At 48.6% G+C, this 19,777-nt stretch overlaps 9 protein-coding genes across 9 annotated transcripts; 6 read left to right on the top strand and 3 right to left on the bottom strand.

Annotated features, from left to right (window-relative positions):
* Positions 1-1,154: 1,154 nt before the first annotated feature.
* Positions 1,155-2,518, top strand: EURHEDRAFT_471530 (PQ-loop repeat-containing protein). Its single transcript, XM_040785333.1, has 4 exons — positions 1,155-1,453; positions 1,527-1,646; positions 1,707-1,919; positions 1,986-2,518. Exons 1-4 carry the CDS (start codon positions 1,410-1,412, stop codon positions 2,383-2,385), a joined length of 777 nt encoding a protein of 258 aa, XP_040642183.1. The 5' UTR covers positions 1,155-1,409; the 3' UTR covers positions 2,386-2,518.
* A 1,092-nt stretch (positions 2,519-3,610) lies between these two features.
* EURHEDRAFT_399782 (uncharacterized protein) lies at positions 3,611-4,030 on the bottom strand (the record flags this gene model as incomplete). The annotated part of the gene is made up of 2 exons (XM_040779957.1): positions 3,611-3,923; positions 3,996-4,030. The coding sequence occupies 2 exons, from the start codon at positions 4,028-4,030 to the stop codon at positions 3,611-3,613; spliced, it is 348 nt and encodes a 115-aa protein (XP_040642182.1).
* A 1,495-nt stretch (positions 4,031-5,525) lies between these two features.
* On the top strand, positions 5,526-7,091 carry EURHEDRAFT_408827 (uncharacterized protein). Its single transcript, XM_040780923.1, has 3 exons — positions 5,526-5,661; positions 5,794-6,136; positions 6,212-7,091. The coding sequence occupies exons 1-3, from the start codon at positions 5,619-5,621 to the stop codon at positions 6,795-6,797; spliced, it is 972 nt and encodes a 323-aa protein (XP_040642181.1). The 5' UTR covers positions 5,526-5,618; the 3' UTR covers positions 6,798-7,091.
* A 1,150-nt stretch (positions 7,092-8,241) lies between these two features.
* Positions 8,242-9,762, top strand: EURHEDRAFT_471523 (glycoside hydrolase). Its single transcript, XM_040785332.1, has 5 exons — positions 8,242-8,288; positions 8,343-8,356; positions 8,409-8,536; positions 8,584-9,587; positions 9,643-9,762. The coding sequence occupies exons 3-5, from the start codon at positions 8,418-8,420 to the stop codon at positions 9,741-9,743; spliced, it is 1,224 nt and encodes a 407-aa protein (XP_040642180.1). The 5' UTR covers positions 8,242-8,288; positions 8,343-8,356; positions 8,409-8,417; the 3' UTR covers positions 9,744-9,762.
* Positions 9,763-10,397: 635 nt separating this feature from the next.
* On the top strand, positions 10,398-12,244 carry EURHEDRAFT_408825 (NAD(P)/FAD-dependent oxidoreductase). The gene is made up of 2 exons (XM_040780922.1): positions 10,398-10,779; positions 10,829-12,244. Exons 1-2 carry the CDS (start codon positions 10,548-10,550, stop codon positions 11,752-11,754), a joined length of 1,158 nt encoding a protein of 385 aa, XP_040642179.1. The 5' UTR covers positions 10,398-10,547; the 3' UTR covers positions 11,755-12,244.
* EURHEDRAFT_374572 (thermophilic desulfurizing enzyme family protein) lies at positions 11,953-13,340 on the bottom strand (the record flags this gene model as incomplete). The annotated part of the gene is made up of 3 exons (XM_040778651.1): positions 11,953-12,466; positions 12,520-12,993; positions 13,051-13,340. 3 exons carry the CDS (start codon positions 13,338-13,340, stop codon positions 11,953-11,955), a joined length of 1,278 nt encoding a protein of 425 aa, XP_040642178.1.
* A 354-nt stretch (positions 13,341-13,694) lies between these two features.
* On the bottom strand, positions 13,695-14,519 carry EURHEDRAFT_471516 (uncharacterized protein). The gene is made up of 3 exons (XM_040785331.1): positions 14,456-14,519; positions 14,205-14,400; positions 13,695-14,153 (listed from the first exon to the last, which is right to left on the bottom strand). Exons 2-3 carry the CDS (start codon positions 14,341-14,343, stop codon positions 13,747-13,749), a joined length of 546 nt encoding a protein of 181 aa, XP_040642177.1. The 5' UTR covers positions 14,344-14,400; positions 14,456-14,519; the 3' UTR covers positions 13,695-13,746.
* A 1,545-nt stretch (positions 14,520-16,064) lies between these two features.
* EURHEDRAFT_374570 (uncharacterized protein) lies at positions 16,065-17,171 on the top strand (the record flags this gene model as incomplete). The annotated part of the gene is made up of 1 exon (XM_040778650.1): positions 16,065-17,171. The coding sequence occupies one exon, from the start codon at positions 16,065-16,067 to the stop codon at positions 17,169-17,171; it is 1,107 nt and encodes a 368-aa protein (XP_040642176.1).
* Positions 17,172-17,614: 443 nt separating this feature from the next.
* Positions 17,615-19,134, top strand: EURHEDRAFT_520612 (kinase-like protein). The gene is made up of 5 exons (XM_040786826.1): positions 17,615-17,817; positions 17,868-18,229; positions 18,279-18,616; positions 18,663-18,816; positions 18,868-19,134. Exons 1-5 carry the CDS (start codon positions 17,633-17,635, stop codon positions 19,035-19,037), a joined length of 1,209 nt encoding a protein of 402 aa, XP_040642175.1. The 5' UTR covers positions 17,615-17,632; the 3' UTR covers positions 19,038-19,134.
* The last annotated feature ends 643 nt before the right edge of the window (positions 19,135-19,777 follow it).

Here is a 19,777-nt window from a genome sequence, read left to right as displayed (position 1 = left end):
GCACCTCGAAGTTGATGCTTATGTTTGATGCATTCGATATAGAAGGCCCAAACGGGCGTCATGGATGATTGGTGTTGGAGCTTTCGGGGCCATGTGTCATATACACGGTTAAAAGGCTCCCCAGGAAGGTCGCTAAGTCAATTTCAAAGCAAGATTTGTCTGGGCTTGACGCTCTGCACCGGCAGGGGATTGGGCAGGAGGTAAGCTACAGTAACATAAAGAGCACTTCATAGCATACTCATTCATTCTAGACCTCTACATGCGCAACTTAGTATCCATTCTCCCTGCCGTGGACAGCTCGTCCAAGAGGGAACTACTCGACATACTAAGTGAACCTAAATCAGCAAAGCCAGAAGAGATGACGGGGGATCACTAGAACCTAGAATACCAGGATACATGATGGAGCCAATTTCTTTTCGAGAGCACGCTTCATTATTGTCGCAATCCATTAAGATCATTGACTTCGGACAATCGTTCCTGCCTAATGCACCTCCTTAAAAGCTTCATACACCCATAGCTTATCGGGCACCTGGAATTGTATTCATGGATCGTTTGGATTATTTTGTCGACTTATGGAGTGTGGGGTGTACAGTAAGTAGAGTAGCAGACGTTCAGTCACTGAAGGCGATCTAACAAATATGACAGCTATCTGAACTATTTACTGATTACCCACCTTGTGAAATTTTGATGACACCAGAAGACCTCGTTGATGAAATTTTAGAAACGGCAACCGATGCACTACCTGATAGGTGGAAGGGGCTAGGAATGCAATGTAAAAGGAAGCATATAGCGGGTGCTCTTTGCAAGGCTGGCTGGAAGAGATTTCGATTACGGGCTGAAGCAGGACTTGACTAAGATAGAGTCACATTGGGAGAGATTGTCGGCAGAATACTATGGTTTGAGCCGGACACGAGGGCTTTTCCGAGCGAGATCTTGGAGAATCCCTGGCTTGGCAAAGGAGTCTGACACAATTGCGTGGATAGTGCCCTTTGGAGATAGTACGCATATGAATTTGAATATTGAATCTCATATTCCAACTATAGATCACTATGGCCTCAGGCACATGTAATCCACGCTAACCCGATCCAGAATAGCACACTGAGTCAGCACAGGGTGATTGCGACTGAAGTTCGCCTTGACTTTCTTCGTCCCAGCTTTGACCACGATCGCTTTCTGTCTTCTTTTGCTATCAATTGTCTGTGACATAACTACCTCTTCGCTTCTCTTATTGTCTTTCCGGGCGCAATTCGAACCGGCATTGGACTGTTGACCGCAAATCCGCTTCGCAACCGTGTCGACCGTTGGATTTCCTACAGGACAGACTTTGCTTGGCAATTGTCCCCTACATTACCGGCTGGATCTATTACTCAATCGATTCGTTTTCTTGGCGGGCCGTTACTATATCCACGATGTATCTGATATCGAAAGCTTTGCAATATGGCGCTCCGTTCTTGTGCGTGACCGACTCCCGGAAGACCGCAAACGCCCGGTAGATTATGGCCATGCTGACCGTTGCTGTACAACAGCATTATCACATCGCCGGTGACGTCCTACGCAGATCAGATTATTAGTATCAATCGGAACAGGAGCTCGGCTGGGTTTTCGCTGGACATTCCGTTGATTATGCTTATCGCGTCAGTTATGAAGTAAGATTTCGGTCTGGACGGCGGGTTATTCGGCATTGGCTGTTAACATTTTCGCAATAGGGTATTCTATTGGTTCGGCGCTTACTACGATGTCTCACTGCTGGTACAGGCTGTGATTACAATCGGGGTTCAAATTGTATTGCTCAAGGTTGCACTGGATAACAGGCCGTCTCCTGGGACCAAGAGCGGGATCGAGCATACGCCGTTCAGTAACCTCGATGCAGGTGGATTGTCCAGGCCGTATGAGTTCTGGCAATGGAAGAATGCTAGGCCGTATGTCCCGCTAATATGTTACCATTCCCTCAATCGCATGTTGACCTGACATACCATCTTCGCTAGGTACTGGATGTTCCTCGCGTATTTTGCCGCTAGCCTGACTTTTATCCACGTCTTGATGTCCTACTCACAAACCTACATCGACCTGTTGGGCTATATCGGTCTGGCCATTGAGGCAACACTTCCATTGCCTCAAATCATTGCCAACCACAGCTCTCGTTCGTGCAAAGGATTCCGTCTCTCTGTCGTCGCGGCATGGGTTCTTGGTGACACGACGAAGCTCAGCTACTTCTTTTTTGGTGGACAATTTGTTCCCTGGGCGTTCCGTCTGTGTGCCATGTTCCAATGCGTTTGTGACTGCTACCTCGGATTTCAGTTCTATTTGTACACTCCACGGGTTGCGGGCAGCCCTAGGGATCAAGAGAGCTGGGGGGCTGAGGAGAAGGATATTCGGATGATTTGACGCATTGATGAACCTTTTACGTTGTAGTGGTACTTTCTGTACTCTATATAGATAGATTCTGTTGTAATACTTACGAGATAAACTAGGATATAGTTATAGTGATAGATTGACTAATGAAGATGAATAAGAAGCCATTGAGCGTTTCGATTTAGTCATGATGCATGTAGCCTCAATGTCACATCTGAGATCTCCATATTCTCAAGGAACGAAGGGTATCCAACCGGGCAAACGCATAGCCTAGGCGTTAGTTATTTTGACTGAACGTCTTTGCTTAAGCAGAGATGTATCCATGTGAACCTTAGTTGTGAGCTCTCCTAGCGCTTCTTGAACGTCTCTGATTATTAGACAAGCCCCGACAACCACCGGTACTGTGGATGTCTTTCCATATAATGGTACATGGCCATTTCCAGGCCTTGTGTTATCGTAGCTAACTCGTATAGAATCTGAAGCCAGAGCTCCTTCACGACACAGCAGCTTTGAGAGCTCTTTCCACATCACAGCGATGGAATCCAGGAGAACGACCCAAGAAAATGCACTTGCTTATCAGCGCTACACGGAAGTCAGAGCTCGGTTCAAAAAAGCAGAGATTTAGGAGATAGGCTCTTACCGTGCATCAAACGAGCTACGCTGACCACAGCTCGCTTTGGCGAACTTGGCCCACATTCTGCGGGATCGCATGCAGACTTATTAACACCCTTTTGGCAAAAAAACATTTCGAGATCCTTTATGGTGAACCATTCCCAATCCAGGTCTTCCCGAACTTCAGGAGGAGACTGCGCCAAGTGATCCTGAACTGTGGACCGTTTCTGGGAGAGAGCCTTCCGCTACTACTCCCCGGTAACGCATGCGTACCTGTCCCACCCAAGCTAAAGAATGGTATGTCTTTCCATTCATCCAGCTGCCGCTGGCTAAGTCGGCACTGAGGTACTGCTTCAAAATAAGAGGTTAGACACTCTCATGAAAGCTAGGGGGCAGGACGGTCTTCGCAAACGGTTCGTGGTGATGGATCTATCGCACAAGGCCATATAACCTTGAGAAATGCAAGCGATGTGTAATATCTCCATAATTACAGGTAGTGCGATATATGTAACTTCTGTCGAGCCGAAAATATATGGGAAGTTGCCAATGGAGGCGTCTTACAATCTTACACGGTTTGTGCCGGGAGGCTGCGAGGTATTCAACTGCGAGCGAGCAATGAGCTCAACCATCCGATAATAAATATGGTTTATCTCTGCTTCCTTAAGGGCATGAAAGGAGACTCCCTACTTGCCGGGGGTGCATCGGGAGTCTCTTTTTTACAGCCTGCTTCCTTGACGGAGCGCAAACATGTCAACACAATACCATGTATATAAATTGCAAGCTCAGGATTAGATTCCAACGCGCCAGATTGGACCAGCCTTTGGCTTAGTGAAAGAACAGACGTGCTCATATTCTCAACTGCGTTCTCCAACTGCGCAACACGGTCCTTATAGCGTGTAAGACTCCCTTCCCGTCGCAAGCGGTAAGCCCTGTACCAGTCGTATCTGCAAACTACAATGCTGTATCGGTTAGCAACAAGATTGGTGCATTCTATCAGAATGAGGTCCATTTCAAGGGTACTTCGTACGTACCTCCTCGGGGTCTTCATCCAATACGCCAGCCACATCTTGCCGTGTCCTTCCCCATGTTCTAGGGGAAAGACTGTTTATGCTTAGCTCACTGCAAAGTCGCGAATGCCTCGTTTTGGGGGACGATGTGGACTGAATGCCCTGATCTAGTCCATCTTGACTTGGCGGAGTTTCAATGAAGAACCCGCCGTACGGAGGATCCTCTTGGCATTGGTCACCCTGTGGAATCGAAGTCTCAGGAATCGGGTATACGCCAGTTTCCGCTTTGGGGCGACGATTTCAATCCATTTGAGCAGTCTCCTGTCTTCCTAGTCATAATTGGCGTGTCAACAAGAATAGCGTCCTCAGCTGTATAGATAAGAGTGTATGAGATTGGTGACCATTGTCCACCTTCTGAAGGAGGCGCCGTGGGGAACAAGATGGGAGGCGCAACATAGACTGCCGCTCATAATTCGGATATTGTGGACAATTGGCTTGATCTGGATGTATCTTTCTTCATTCCGACTAGCTCAGGGTTTTATACATGGTGGTCTACCAAGGCTGACCAGGGCCGGGATGAATGGTAAACAACCGCTGCACTACGGAATGATTAATTAACCACTCAGGCTGTTGGAATAACCAGACAAATCCTATACCACCCCTTTGCAATATGCTGTGCCGAAATGATGGTATAGCAATGACGGGGTAGTGGACAACTGGGTTGGATTACAGCTGTCCCTGTTATATAAACCCCATTGATCCAAAACAATATCGATGATTCTAAGCTCGACATATCTTTTCTTTCATAGTACCTTGAATCTCCACGCTTTCTCAAAACGCAAAAGACCCCTCTCATCATGCCGAAGTGGGTTTTCCACCACACCGCCGATGCCCTGACGCCCGAGGAAAAAAAAAAAACACATTGCCTAACAAATTACCAACATATATACGAGCGCCGGTTCATCCGTCTTATACTGCCATGTCCACTTCTTTGAACTCGCTCCAGAGAACATATACGCAGGAGAGCGCCCGCCCACGCTCACCACTCTGTCCATTTACCATGTTGCTCGAGTCCTTGACAGTCAAGAGATCCAAAACTTCTTTTTCAAAGCGATGGATGACAGTCTGAGGCTGATTTTGGGGCCCAAAGGCGTTGAATGGGAACTTGATATCTACGAGGCCAGTCGTGATCTGTAGAGGGTCAACGGGCTCATCATACCGCCAATGGGATCCGAATTGGAAAAGAAATGGATTGAAGCAAATACTGTAATGGATGAAGAGAAACCATTTAAGGCGCAGTCTCATCCGTGGGAATGTTTCTTGCGAACTGATGTTGCTTGTGGTTCGGGTGGAAAGAGCAGTTTGTGCAGGCGATGGCCTATCAATTATTAGAATAAAGTGTTGGATTAACGCTTCTTTCTCCGTATATTCATGTGACTTCAGTTGAATAGTTCCATGGTAGACATCTGGGAAGTGTATGTTAGTAGTATTGCCAATCGCAGTATACAAAGGCGCAAAAGAACCCCGCCATGACCCCACCATCCAAAAGCTTGACTAGACTTCAACTCGATTCTCTCTCAGCACAACCTCGAGAAGACATACTCCTACTCTCTCATTCTCAAATAAACACCGAGAAGAACATTCATCATGGCTTCGACACTACCCACCATCCGCATTGGCTACGTTCCTGGTATGGATTCCTATTTAACCCCGCATTGGACCTTCCAAGAAAGCAGTTATCCCAGAGCTGTTTTTCCGCTGTTTTCGTTTTCGAGAGAAAGATGCATCATAAATGAATGGTACTAAATACCTCTCTGTCTAGAACACTACCTCACCCCTCTTCACCTCGCCGTCCGCTCTTCCGCCGTCTCCTCGCTCCCATTCAAGCTCTCCCTGACCCCGTTTCCCTCTGGGACGGGACATATGATCACCTCACTTCGCGAAAAGGAAATCGATGTTGCAATCGGGTTGACGGAAGGTTGGGTTGCCGGGCTTGCTGGCAAGCAACAGGCCCAGAAGGATCCGGCTGCTGGCGGCTACAAGGTGGTAGGACACTGGGTTGACACTCCGTTGCGGTGGGCAATTGTCACTGGCCGCGAGAGGAACAACATCACTAGTGTGTCTGATCTGAAGGGTCAGCGAGTGGGGATCAGTCGACCGGGAAGGTAAGCAGCAGTCAATACCCAGCATTTTAGGGGAGAAAAAAAAAAAAAAAAAGGCTCATCTGACGAATATAACAGCGGCTCCCACATCATGTCCTTTGTTCTCGCTCAGCAACAAGGCTGGGACTCTGATTCATTGACCCCTACCGTCCTTGGTCCTTTCCAGGTCCTGCGCAACGGCGTCACTGGAGACGAGCAGCCTTCTCAGACCCCAACGGCCGAGTTCTTCATGTGGGAGCACTTCACCACGAAGCCTTTCTTCCACCCTACCCCCCAAAACCCCCAACCACCTCTTAAGAAATTCGGCGAGATCTTCACTCCATGGCCATCCTGGTTGCTCGTCGCATCGACCTCGACTTTCCCGGACCCGGAAAGCGATGAGAAGCTCCAGCAGCTCTTCCAGGCTCTTGACAAGGGCATTCAGGAGTTTGAGGCCGATCAGGCGCAGGTGGTTAAGCTACTTGGCACGGGTGAATTGGGATGCACGTATGTCCAGGAGGATGCAACGGAGTGGTTGAAGGATGTAAAATTTACCAACGCTACGCGTGGAATTGATTCGAAGGTCGTGGAGGATGTTGTTGATATTCTCAAGGTTGCGGGTGTCATTGACACGTTGATGAGCAACGATGAAGCTATAAATCGGGTGGTTGGTATTAAGCGGTAAGCTGGGAAGGTCTACGACTATGTTTTCACTGAATATTTGACGTTTATGCGAAATGAGACTACACATGAATTATCAATGCATTATGGGAACCTTACGCATTGTACATATATTTCTGGGCTACTATGTTATATCCCTTTACCTGCTTTAGTGGGCAGCCGGCGGCGCACCATAAGGAGCGTCCGTTTTCGGGGTGTCTCAAAAGGACCAAACGAGGCACTAACACGTATTTTAAAGGCTAACAATAACACCGATCTCCCACCACGGCACGGCATTGGCAGGAAATGTGGTTGGGCTAATTCTCTGGACGGGATGACGTTTTTGGCCAACTTAAAACGTCGAACAAATGCCCCAATGAGATTCATAAGGTACGTTTGAAGAGGAATAGTGGGTATGCCTTGAAGCCACTAGAAAGAACGCTTCTTACATACCGCACAGCCCTTGCGTTCGTCAGGCTGCCTGCTGTCTCAGGCACGATCGTCGCAGGAAGTCCCGCGAATCTGTCAACTTGTGACAGGACTCCGTGTGAAACGCCTTGTATACTCTAAAAGTATTATATGCACTTTGAGCGAGGACAATAATCTGTGCTCAGCGACTTACCAATTTAGGTTTCTACGTGCTATGACGATATATAGAATCACAGACCTAAGGTTTCCCGCGATGGCTCAATTCTCCCTTGCGTCTTCAGCGAGAGCTCGTCGAATGGGATACTCACATCTGAGCCTGTTAGTCTTCACTTATATGCAGGATGCAATCATCCCAGCACGTTCATGAAGCCAAGGATAGCATCAATGGAAGTCAGAACTGCACTTTCGTCAATTTCTGCCCTGGTTTATATGCAGGTACGCGGACTGCCATCCTGACTAAGGGATAGCATACCAAGGATCGGCTTGACATGGTCCGGTATGAACAACCACCAACAACAATCGGCACGAGGATGACAGATGTGGAGTTCTAATAGACATGCCTTGAAAGGGCTAGCATGATTTGCTGAAACGACTACTTTTGCGGAAAGAGGGACAGAATCATGGTTCGCATTGGGAGGAGAGGGCGGTAATCCAGGAGACTTATAAGGTATGTCCTTGGTCCTGAATTTCTTTGATCAAAGGAGAGAGCACCGTGAAGAATCTCAACCGACATTGAAGACACCAAGGGATTCTTAGTTTTGCCGCTTTGATATTTAATCGTTTACCACATGCTCGACACATTAGTTTGATATACTTTGGTCCCTCGTCGGATACTTGCGATATTTCTTGCACCATGTCATTCTTTCAGAAAGCACTTGGAGTGACGGCTGCGCTTGCCTCTGTGAGAGGAGCGTATGCTAAGCTCGATCTTTCTCAAAGAGACAATGTGGTTGTTTATTGGGGTGCGTATGCTACTTTTGGAGATTTGGATAATAATAACACAATGCAGGCCAGAACTCGTTAGGAGCATCAGCGAGTGGGGGAGGGGATAAACAGGCCCAAAAGCCCCTATCACACTACTGCAAAGGCAAGTTTACTCTACCCTATTTGTTGAATCGGATACTGGCTAACATCTTTCCAGATGACAATATTGACGTGAGTTGACAACCAAACAAACCCAAGGGGCTCAACTGACAAGTCGCTATAGGCCATCGTTATGGCGTTCGTGATGAGTATCCACGGGCCAGGAGGTGCACCGGTATATGACCTTGCCAACACTAGCAAGGAATGTGACACATTTGACGGGACAAATCTGAAAAACTGTCCCGAAGTGGGGTGAGTAGCATCATCAGAGCTGTTCCGAGAGTAGCTAATAGAATCAGGGAGGACATTGCGGAATGTCAGAAGAACGGCAAGACCATCCTCTTATCCATTGGAGGAGCTACGTACAAGGAGGCTGGCTTCAGCTCTGAAAAGGAGGCCATTGCTGGTGCAGAATCGATCTGGAAGACATTCGGTCCTAACAAAGAGAACGGGCCAGTCGAGGAGCCTTCTAAAAATGTTGCGGCGCTTGGGCAAACCCAGTCCAACGAGTCTCAGAAGCCAGCCATTACAGCAGCACCCACTACAGCAACACCTAACCCACAGTCAGCTGTTATCGCTACAGGCACAAATGCTGCTTGGAACAACCCCAATCCTTCCGCTGCAAGTCAAGCAAGCCAAAATGATCTTTGGCCACCACAAGCGACATACCTCACCAATCTGGTACCCCAGCTTCTCGGCCGTGCTTATGGTGCATACGGTGCATCTGGACCCGCCTCCGTGAGCAGCCAGACATCCAAGGTGCACCGTCCCTTCGGCAAAACTTCCGTCGATGGCTTCGACCTAGACTTTGAGGCCACCAACTACAACATGCAGCCCTTTGCCAAACGCCTTCGCGAACTGATGGAAGGCGAGTCGGACCGAAAGTACTACCTCACCTCCGCCCCGCAGTGCCCCTACCCAGACGCAGCTGACAAGGACTTCCTCGACGGACCCGGCCCCGTCGATGTGGATGCCGTATTCGTGCAATTCTACAACAACCCATGCGGCCTGAAAAGCTTCGACGCGAATTCCGACGAACAACCCCAATTCAACTTCAAAACATGGGACGACTGGGCTAAGGACGGATCCAAGAACAAAGATGTCAAAGTGCTTCTCGGTGTTCCCGCCAATGAGGAAGCGTCGGTTAGCGGTTTCGTTCCTATTTCGGAACTCAAGCCGATTATCGAGTATGCCCAGGGATTCGACAGCTTCGGAGGTGCGATGGTGTGGGATGTTACCCAAGCTCATAGGAATAAGGGATTCTTGTCTAGCGTGCGGCAGACATTAACCCAGAGTGCTTCGTGTATGTTGCAGTATGCTTTCCGTCGGTGAGATGAGTACTAAATTCTTTTTTAAAGTGTTTAGAAAACAGCGCAAGATGTCGCTTGCGCCCATACGTCTTGATCCGCGAGTGATTTATGTTTATATTTGCTTGATGATAGTATATGCATTAACATAATCTCAATGTCTTAATGTTCCTACGGGTTGAAAGTAATGCGCTGTCTGCATTCCTAATATCACTGGTTCGGACATTCCACCCCGTGCAGCTCCTATTTCCCTCACACTGACACTGATCCAAACAGAATATAAACAATCCACATATTTGGATAAGTTCCTGCTTCTCACACAAAGCAATTATGCACAGCTATGCACCCGAAATCCCCGTTTGGTTCGCCCAGCACAACCCCGGATTCTTGATCCGGCCATCCTGAAGATGCTGATCTTCTACACTTAGAATATGGTGGAGTTTCTCGGCCCGGACTATGGGTCTTGGTAGCGTGTGTGGAGGGCTGTGATTGGGTTCCATATTCAAACTATTGGGGGTCGACCGATGATGAGTGAAATTTGTGGGGACTTCAGCTGTGGTATTTGCACGGAGTACGGAGCATTTGTACAAATACGAAGTCGGAGTATTTTTTTTATTTGTACAGTCTCAATTTAGTACTCCCCCATGAGTGTTGTACAATCAAATATGTGTATCCAATATTAGTTCTACCAGTATACGCCGACGCCATTGTAGGGGAATGTCAAGAAGTACAGAGTATGAAGCATGTACGCAGGAATGCATCTCCTACCCGATTCACCCTCATACATCGACTATTGAACCTCTGCATACATGCCGATCCCATTCTCTCAGCTACGGCTGATCATCACACGGTCCAACTCAAGTACCCCAGAGACCCGTGTATAAAAACCAAGCATCGTCTCTAGAACTCCATCCCCAACCAGCCTTCTCTCCCATCCCCGGTTCGAGTCCAGCATCATGGCTCGCAAGATGTTCTCCGCCTTCTACTCCCTCCTTACCCTCTTGACCGTTGCCCTCGCGGCCTCTGTCCCCAAGACTGACTACGACGTCATTGTCGTGGGTGGTGGCCCGTCCGGTCTGAGCGCCATCAGCGGTCTCTCGCGTGTTCTGCGTCGGACTGCTTTGTTCGACTCGGGCGAGTATCGCAACGCACCTACCCGCAACATGCACGATGTTATTGGCAACGATGGTACTTCCTTACCATTTACCCGATTTTAACACAATGCTAATGTAAGCAGGAACCGTCCCCGCTGAATTCCGTGGCGCCGCCCGCAAGCAAATTCTCCGTTACAACACCTCCACTATCATCGACACTTCCATTTCCAGCATCAAGCCCATCGACAACATCTTCGAAGCCACCGATGCCTCCGGCAAGACCTACACGGCCCGCAAGGTCGTCCTGGGCACTGGCCTCCGTGACGTCCTCCCTGACACCCCCGGACTGGAGGAAGCTTTCGGCAAGGGTATCTTCTGGTGCCCCTGGTGCGATGGCTACGAACACCGTGACCAGCCATTCGGTATCCTGGGTGCTCTGCAGGATATTATTGGCAGCACATTTGAGGTGTACACTACCTTGAACCACGACATCATTGCCTTCCTGAATGGCACCCACACCCCCGAGCAGGAGGCTATTCTGACCGAGGCCCACCCCGACTGGAAAGAAATCGTGGAAGCGTACGACATTCGACTCGACAACCGCACCATCACTGAGATCGAGCGCATCCAAGACGGCGAAACCCACCAGGACGACCAGGGCCGCCAATTCGACAAGTTCCTCGTACACTTCACCGAGGGCGAGCCCGTCGAGCGCAACGCTTTCATCACTAACTACCCCACTGCGCAGCGCTCGAATATCCCCGACCAGCTTGGCCTCAAGATGCTGGGTAACAAGATCGACACGCAGACGAACTCTGGTCTGCGGACGTCTCTGCCTGGTGTGTGGGCTGTCGGTGATGCGAACAGTGACAACAGCACCAACGTGCCGCACGCTATGTTCAGTGGCAAGCGCGCCGCTGTCTTTGCACATGTCGAGATGGCGCGTGAGGAGGCTCAGGCTGCTATCTCGAAGCGTGTGCCTGAGCGCCGGATGTTGGAGAAGGACACTGAGCGCCGCATGGGTAATGAGATCGAGGCGTTGTACAACAGACTGCGCCGCCGTGGTTAGACGGATGACGATGGATATGCAGCAAGCCTAATTCTATATAAACTAGGTCCTGCTCATAAAGAATAATAATATCTATTTTTAATGTACTTGCTTTGGTGAGCATCAGTGTCTGATTGTGATGAGTCAAAATATTCATGGTATCGTGTACTTATATATCTATCCCAAGACTGACGTGGAACCTCTCTTGTACCAAATGACTTAAGTATACCAAGTCGGCTCCGGAACCTCCCCAAGCAACACGTATCTCCCCAACTCCCGGTTCTTATACGCCACAGGATCATGCAACGTATGCGTGCGAATATCCCTCCAGAACCGATCCAGGCCAACCTTCAACCCCGTCGCCCTCGCCCCAGTAACCTCAAACACCCCGTTCGTAACTCTTAGCGCCGTATCCGTCGTAACAACCTTAACACTCGCAACCCACTCCGCAACCTCCCCACGCTCACGCGAAGTCAGTGCACCCCGGTTAGACCCGTAGGTACCGTAGAGCGAGGAGAGCTGCTCAGCGGCGCGGTCGGCCAGGGCTTCTGCGGCGCGCAAGTGCGCGAAGAAGTTGCCATAGCGCTCGAGGATGTAGAATTCCTCTGTGGCGGAGGCCTTGTTGTCCCCACCAAACGGCCAGGGGCGGGTACTTGTGGTTGTGTATTTGGAGGCGAAGGATAGGGCGCCCTGGGCGATGCCGAGGTAGAAGTTGCCGAAGACGAGTTGGATGCTGCGCTTTGTTAGCATGAACTGTTTAAGTTGGGTGTGCGGAAAGGAACGTACGAGGGAAGCAATAAGCTGGGGAATTGAATCTTGAGTGTATCATCGCGCGGTTGCTTAGATGCAGCATCCCAACCAAGGGCATCTTCCCATGGCGCGCGGACGTTATCGATCTTCACGCCACCAGATTCGGTCAGGCGTAGCCCGACGTTGCTCCAGTTGTGCGCGAATTGGATACCCGGTTGATTTGTGGGCACGATAGCAAAAACGTGGTCTTGTGTGCCGTCAAGCACACCCTCGAGAACGGTAAGGTCAGAAACAACACCACCGGTGTTGAAGAACTTGGCGCCGTTGAAGATGATACTGTCGCCGTCGGAGATGATCTTGAGGTCACTGTCGCGGGGATTCACAGCACCACCGACAAAGTAATTATTCGAGATGATGGCCTCGTGCGTGCGCTTAATTTGCTCGGGTGTTCCGATGACATTGGCAGTTGTCGACCACAAAAGGTGGTAACCAAGGAGCATTCCAATAGACCTATCATCAACTCAGTTAGTCAACCATCCATCCAGATCTTTCAAGGTGTATACATACCCATCTGCCTTCGCAACCTCCCGAATCACCTGGTACCCCACCGTCCACGGCTGCTCACCACCACCATACCTCTTTGGTCCCAGCAATTTGAGCAATCCGGAGTGCTTGAGAAGCACAACTTCCGCGCGCGGCGATTTATGCTCTAAATCCCGCTGCGGCGCATCTTGCGCAAGGACATCAGCAACTTCGCGCGCGCGGGATAGCCATTCCTCTGCGGTGGAGGGGAGGGTTGCCCATTTGGACTCGTAGGAGGCGTAGATGGAGGGGTCTGTAGCGGGAACGTCGGCCATGTTGATTAGATTGTGATGAATTGATTGTTGGTGTTATTGGAGGGTTTGAGGGGGTTTGGTGGATGTATTTATGGAGATGTTGCATATATGAGGGATATGTAGTTACATGATGCTCGCAGTGGATGATGTGATATGGGGTGACCGAGGTTAGCTTCAATTGCGCCAGTTTCGTCAATTGGGTGGACCATGTCGTTATCGGGTATATGGATGTAGATCATATTGAAGGTACAGGATGTACAGGGTTTACAAAAGTACGGAGTACAGACAAGAGTAGGAGTGAGTATACAGTATCTATGCAAACAGGAACATGGCGCAATAGTATATTAAGGTTTGTAGATCATCCATTTACCACTGCCCTATCTATGTACTTCGTATGTCTATCATCCGAATAATCCCTCTATACAAATTACGTGCGCTTCTTCTTCGCAAAATAACGACTAGTATCACCCAATGGGAGATCCAACAACGAATCTTTCAACATCAAATGAAACACAATATACCATCCTACAAGACCCGCAACAAAACAAAATGCACCACCAGACTTCTTCAACGCGACCGACGATGCCTGGTGCCCGTCCGCCGCGGCAAAGTAGCTCGCCGCGACAGTGAGAAATCCCAGGTCCACGAAGAAAAACACTAGTATGTACGCGAGATTGCTAGGTATCGACCCAATCAGGAATGTAAAGACGAAGACCGTCCACAGGATCATGAAAAATCCAACTGCGTTGTTGTACTGCGCTGTATCGCTGCCGAATGCCTGCTCGACTCCGAAGGCGGGTGTAAGGAGGGCTCCGTAACCGGCGTAGAAAAGACCTGACCAGTCAGTCACCAGATGATAAGCTATGATGTTGTGTGCGAACATACCGAAAGCACTAAAAACCGTGTACGCAAAGCCATTTCCGATAGACAGCTCCCATTGTGCCGTGATCACCAAACCAAACGCCGCGATGAAGAAGAAATTGGCAACAAAGGCATTTGTGACAGTAACGCCTCGCCATTCCATGAGACTCAGCGAGAGCGTCGTCAGGGTTGTGCCGAATGCGCCAAGGGCCAATGCAGACTGCAAGAATCAGCAAGCGTTCGTTTCATCACATGCATGATGAGGCAAAATTTACCCCTGCTCCGAGGGACTTAGGCAACTCAACAACCAGCGTGTCAGCTCGTGCCTGGTGCTCTAGGTCCACCGGGTTGGTGCCGGTGCTGGTGCTACCATTGGTCTCGTGGGTTTCTTTTGAGGTCATTTTCAGCGGCTTTTAGTACATAAGCAATTGACGGGTATGGGTAGCAGACAGTGTCTTTCTCTTGGGAATTGCGACTAGCAATGGCTATAAATGACCATATCCCAGAAAGACTCATTCTCCAAAAAACCAAACGCCGATTGCACCATTGCAAACTCCGATGGCGAAGGAAGATCCTGCCCTGAACCATCCTGTTGGAGACCGGACTATGCTCATTTTTAAGCTTAATTAGAGCCATTGTCCACTCCGTATTTCTAGGGCAATTGTATAATGAAGTTTGCGATGATGTGCTCGCAGGATGGTGGCCTCTTTCCATTTTTGGGAAGTCACATGACCCACTGGCCCGAATGGTGCATTGGTGGGCTATTCCGTACTGGTTTTAGCAGTCTTGTCATTCAATAGCAACAGTTCAAGGTACGTAGTAAAGAATTCGCCAGTTCTTTTTCCGACCGCCGGCCGGCCACACATGTTCTCTAGGGATATATATATCGTATCCCTTGCTTGTATAGTGTATAGCAAGTTTCGAAATCGTGGTAGGAAAATACCCCCAAAATGAACGTTTCCCTCGGAGTATTCGACGATGTTATGATTTGTATCATTCATGTGCTTAATCGTGCTTGTTGAGGTAGTGAGATAAATCCATCTTATCTCACCCAAGACAATAACCTCTCGAACTCAGCCGTATGATGTATCTAGGGATAAGAAATAAAACCTTGAAGCTCTACTCGTACTTATCCGTAGTGATGAAAGGGATATATACTCCCAGCCACTGCTCCCGAGTGGCTGGTGCCTGCTATTTGCTATCCAGCCCTAATTTCATACCTTTACAGCTACTCTCTAGATCTCCTTACAGCACCATAAAACTTCACCAACCACCATGATACTGCTTTGATAACTGCATTCATAATCTCAGAATGAGACATAGCCAGCGCAGCTGGTATCAAGAGCTTTTTTAGACACCCGTTTTGCGGCTGATTGGTGTTCCTTGCAGGTATAATCTGTATCGTATGCATGCAAGTCCGGATGCTACGGCTACGAGGAGTGATGATGTTTGAATGTCTGAGGCTGATGCTGTGTTTTTGTTTGTGGTTGCTACGAGTATCAAGATAGAACTATTTATGATGTTGATGTGCTGAAGAATAGAAGTGCGAAATAGAGTATTCAACGTCATCATGTTATGAATTGTAGAGCGATGTAGGCTTCTCAATGCATAGGAATTGCCACATGCAGGTACGGCTGCATTATTCTGTAACCTAGCTGGAACTATACCATAAACATTGGATATTGCATTTATTGCCTCGTCTCCAGTCCGACGGTTGGCCTTGTCTCGGACAGTGGTGTATTGACATATAAAAGCAATTTATCTTCTCCCATTTCCAGTTGTTTGTTTTTTTCTTGTGTATCGGACGGAAACAAACTCTCTCTTCTCTTCTCTCATTTTACTCGCTGTGAATATACTCGGTACCACTGCTATACTTAACTGAAAATGAGCTGGCTAACAAGCCTCTTCCTCCCCTGTGCTCAACCCCGAAAACCAACCAACGGCTCCTCTTCTCTACGAAGCAACCCATTACACCATGACCCCCCAAAGCAACCAACATATATTGACTCCTCCGGCCTCCCCCAGAAACCCCACCGAATTGCCAGAAAGCCCCCCCCGCAGGAGACAGCACCACCCTCCATCCGCATCGTCGAATACTCAGATTCGGAACCTACACTGGAATGGGACGAAAAAGACCAGTTAAACACTGGGTTCTCCGACGCGGCGTCGTTTCTCAGCGATGATCGGACAATCATAATGCCTGAACCTGACGAGGAGGCTGTTCTTGTGGAGATGAGGAAGATTGAGAAGGATTTGGCTACGACGGCACCACTACCGGCTGTGACGTCGCCTAGAAGAAATTCGAGGACAACAACTAGGACATCGGCTTGTCTGGATATGATTCCAGAATTCAGAAATTGCATCACGGAAGCGATTAGGGAGGAACAAGAACCGGAGGAGCTGACCGACAGGATTGGAACTGCTGTCACTACATCACCGGAGCAGGAGGCATCAAAGACAGGAGCTCTGAGCGAGGAAACATTAACAGAGCAAAAGGAGCCACAAGGAAACCAAGAACACCAAGAGTCGGAGCATCGACAACAGGAGCAAGTGCAAATCCAGGTGCATGAGCCTAAACAGCAACCGGAGCCGGTGTCAGCACCTGAGCCATTGCAATACAAAAAGGAACAAGACTCCCACCACCTCTCCTACCTCTCCACCCGCCTAAGCCGCCGTCGCTCTCTCATTGACATTTTCAATGCCCTCCGCGCCAGCCAGCGCTCTAGCTTCCGACTCAACCTCGAGTTCTCCCCCAAGTTTTACTCTGGCCCCTTCAGCCCATCTTCTCCGACATCTTCCATGACTGCTTTCTCCCCACCCATGTCCCCTGTTTCGACTATCTCGCCTCTTTCGCCAACTCTCTCCGATGAGACGATCATGGTGGATTCAATCGAGACAGCGTGCGCGGTGCAGATTGCCGGACGAAAGGAACCACAGGAGGTTGTGCATCAGGCAATTACACCGGATGATAATATCTTCCAGTTTCGCTAAGAAGATTGGGATAAGGCCTATGTCGTATTCGTTTCTGGTTTTTCGAGCGCTCGTTTGTGGAATGTGAATAGACCTGTTTCGGTGTCGGTTTTTTGGCCTACGTGGTCTTTGTCTCTGGAGTGTGGAAGCGCGATGTTGTTTACGGTTCGTTCTTGATTTGTTCCTATTATTTTATTTTATTTTATTTTATTTGGGTTGAATAAAGTTAGTCTGGTTTGTATGTATGGAGATATCCGAAGCAAGAAGGCATATAGATAATTCAACGAATTCATAGACACCGAACCTATCTCGATACTTTAGACAAGACAAGAGAAAAACCAGTTTGTTGATATTTCAATAGCATGGCGAATGCTGAACTGGATGTACACGTGACCAAAAAGGGATAGAAGGGATAACAAGTTCCCTTCTCGCAATCCTTTCCCCTCAACACATTTGTTCGAAAGTGTTACTTGGCCTTTACAATGAAGGAAACCTTTTTATATCAGCCAAACCACCTGTTTTATACACAGGAGCCATTGCTGGGATATAAACCAGGCGGTTATCATCCAGTCACCCTTGGTGATAGCTTTAAAAATGGCCGTTACCAGATACATCATAAGTTAGGATGGGGAAAGTACTCGACGACCTGGTTGGCGTACGACAAAAGGTAGGCAAAGGCCCCGCACTGTTCATGTTATCACCACTAACGCACTACAGCAATGGCTACTGGGTCTCACTTGAGATCGTGGCTGCAAACGCAGACGATTCATCGAGATCCCGAGAACTGCATCATTTGCAGCTATTAGAGGGAAAATGCAAGGGACGTTTGTCCTCCAAATATGTCATCCAGTTCCTTGACATCTTTTCTCACAGCGGCCCTAATGGGGACCACCAGTGTCTGGTATTTGAGCTGCTTGGGCCGCCTGTCGAATGGGTGCTCATGGACTACTCTGCCTGTGCGGATCACCCGGAATATACGGATCCTGGAGATAAACTCGAGCCAGGTACTATCATGCGAATGTCAAGGCAGCTCCTCGAGTGCGTCGAGTTTATTCATAGTGCCGGAATGGCGCATGGGGGTAATGCCCTATTCTCTCCAACTCTTTGCTCTAGCTGACATGATGACAGACATTAGTGGATGGACCGTTGTATTCAGCGGTAAATCATTATCAACGATAAGGGAACGTATTTTCAAATTCGTCGGAATCCCAGAGGTCGAGCCACTAGTACGTTCGGATGGTAGAGCTCTGGATGAAGGGCTACCGACACATCTGGTAAAGGCAATAGTATGGGATAGCTGGGTAGAGGAAGATCACGAAGATCTTCGAATAATCGATTTTGGAAGGAGCTTTTTTCAATGGGAAAAGAATGGGAAAGTAGCCAAACCTGGCCCATTGCCAGCCCCTGAGACTATCTTCACGGGGTCATTTGACTATAGAGTTGACCTGTGGCGCGCTGGATGTGTGGTCCGTGACCCCGCCTTTACTTTGAATGCTATACTGATCTTTATAGATATACTCGTTCGTTTTTGGGGCAAGCCCCTTTACGTATAAGGGAGATAATAATGCCTTGGTGGCGCAGATGATAGGGTTAGTGGGAACGAATAATATACCAGAAGACTGGAAAGCGCAATACAGTGTTGGACATGGGCTTGATAGGAAGAGAAGTGAGTTACAAACAATGCAATGCAAGAGAACGTTATGGCTGATTCTCATAGATAATCAAGTATCAGAACTAAAACGAAGGCTTGTTGAACATGTGAATATCCCAGACCTCGCACCTCTCGTCCCTGTTATTGAAGGATTGATGAGAATCGTGCCATCCTGTCGTATCAAAGCGTCAACTGGACTTAGTCTGTTAGGTCCGAAGAAGCGTGTTTCTAACTAGCCTTACTGATGCCGTTTCCCTCCCACAACCTTCTCGGGATGCAGGTAATGCCGACATACAAAAAATTAATTTAAATAATGAATACATGTCGGAAGGCCATTTAATACTTCCTTGTTTGTCAAAGGGAAAGGTGCTCCCGTGTACTCCATAGCTGGGCGTAGTTCATATTGCTGTTAGGGAAAGATCTCCACTACAGGGTATAGCGAAACCTGCAAAGCATTGATTTCATCACCCAAGAAGACGAGTAGCAGAAGTTAGTTGCTGACAGTGGATGCAAGTTCTATCAATACAGACTTAGACCACGTCCCATGTATATGATTTGACAGTTTTCTTCCATGTTTCCCTGGTTCTTATAAAAGTCAATGTTCAACTTCTCCAATTTCCTTATCCACATCCACCACAAATATAATCATGTAATACACCGTCTACCTCATAATAAAATCGGCTTCCCATGGGACCACTACGCCCTCTTCGTCAAAACCCACGAAGCAGGCCCCCAAACCGGGCACATCTACAACGTCCAAGGCGATATCCAAAGCGGCATGGTGTATGAAGCCAAAGCCACTGAAGAACCGGAGAAGTCGCCCGTATTCGCTGAGAAGAAACGCATCAGAACTTTCTAAAGACGATCATCCTCGCTTCGTTGCTATTTATCAAAACATTCCCGCTCCGAAGAAGCAGTTTAAGGGAGCTAGAAGGTTGTATCCTAAGGAGCCGCTGAGACGGTGCCAGGACTGGGC

This window comes from Aspergillus ruber, assembly GCF_000600275.1.
Source record: "Aspergillus ruber CBS 135680 unplaced genomic scaffold scaffold00003, whole genome shotgun sequence".
Lineage (NCBI taxonomy): Eukaryota > Fungi > Ascomycota > Eurotiomycetes > Eurotiales > Aspergillaceae > Aspergillus > Aspergillus ruber.
Note: the sequence above shows the minus strand (reverse complement) of the source record. Positions and strands in the feature narration are given on the sequence as shown.

Excerpts from the sequence above, each read along its gene's own strand:
- EURHEDRAFT_471530 (XM_040785333.1), top strand. The coding sequence starts at position 1,410 with ATGTATCTGATATCGAAAGCTTTGCAATATGGCGCTCCGTTCTT. Across the intron at positions 1,454-1,526 it reads CAATATGGCGCTCCGTTCTT|CATTATCACATCGCCGGTGA; the intron begins GTGCGTGACCGA and ends GCTGTACAACAG. Across the intron at positions 1,647-1,706 it reads CTTATCGCGTCAGTTATGAA|GGTATTCTATTGGTTCGGCG; the intron begins GTAAGATTTCGG and ends TTTTCGCAATAG.
- EURHEDRAFT_408827 (XM_040780923.1), top strand. The coding sequence starts at position 5,619 with ATGGCTTCGACACTACCCACCATCCGCATTGGCTACGTTCCTG. Across the intron at positions 5,662-5,793 it reads CCGCATTGGCTACGTTCCTG|AACACTACCTCACCCCTCTT; the intron begins GTATGGATTCCT and ends CTCTCTGTCTAG. Across the intron at positions 6,137-6,211 it reads GGGATCAGTCGACCGGGAAG|CGGCTCCCACATCATGTCCT; the intron begins GTAAGCAGCAGT and ends CGAATATAACAG.
- EURHEDRAFT_520612 (XM_040786826.1), top strand. The coding sequence starts at position 17,633 with ATGAAGGAAACCTTTTTATATCAGCCAAACCACCTGTTTTATACACAG. Across the intron at positions 18,617-18,662 it reads TGTGGCGCGCTGGATGTGTG|ATATACTCGTTCGTTTTTGG; the intron begins GTCCGTGACCCC and ends TGATCTTTATAG. Across the intron at positions 18,817-18,867 it reads TGGGCTTGATAGGAAGAGAA|ATAATCAAGTATCAGAACTA; the intron begins GTGAGTTACAAA and ends TGATTCTCATAG.
- EURHEDRAFT_408825 (XM_040780922.1), top strand. The coding sequence starts at position 10,548 with ATGGCTCGCAAGATGTTCTCCGCCTTCTACTCCCTCCTTACCCTCTTG. Across the intron at positions 10,780-10,828 it reads CGATGTTATTGGCAACGATG|GAACCGTCCCCGCTGAATTC; the intron begins GTACTTCCTTAC and ends TAATGTAAGCAG.
- EURHEDRAFT_471516 (XM_040785331.1), bottom strand. The coding sequence starts at position 14,343 with ATGGAATGGCGAGGCGTTACTGTCACAAATGCCTTTGTTGCCAATTTC. Across the intron at positions 14,154-14,204 it reads CACGGTTTTTAGTGCTTTCG|GTCTTTTCTACGCCGGTTAC; the intron begins GTATGTTCGCAC and ends CTGACTGGTCAG.
- EURHEDRAFT_471523 (XM_040785332.1), top strand. The coding sequence starts at position 8,418 with ATGGCGTTCGTGATGAGTATCCACGGGCCAGGAGGTGCACCGGTATAT. Across the intron at positions 8,537-8,583 it reads AAAAACTGTCCCGAAGTGGG|GGAGGACATTGCGGAATGTC; the intron begins GTGAGTAGCATC and ends TAATAGAATCAG. Across the intron at positions 9,588-9,642 it reads ATTAACCCAGAGTGCTTCGT|TGTTTAGAAAACAGCGCAAG; the intron begins GTATGTTGCAGT and ends TCTTTTTTAAAG.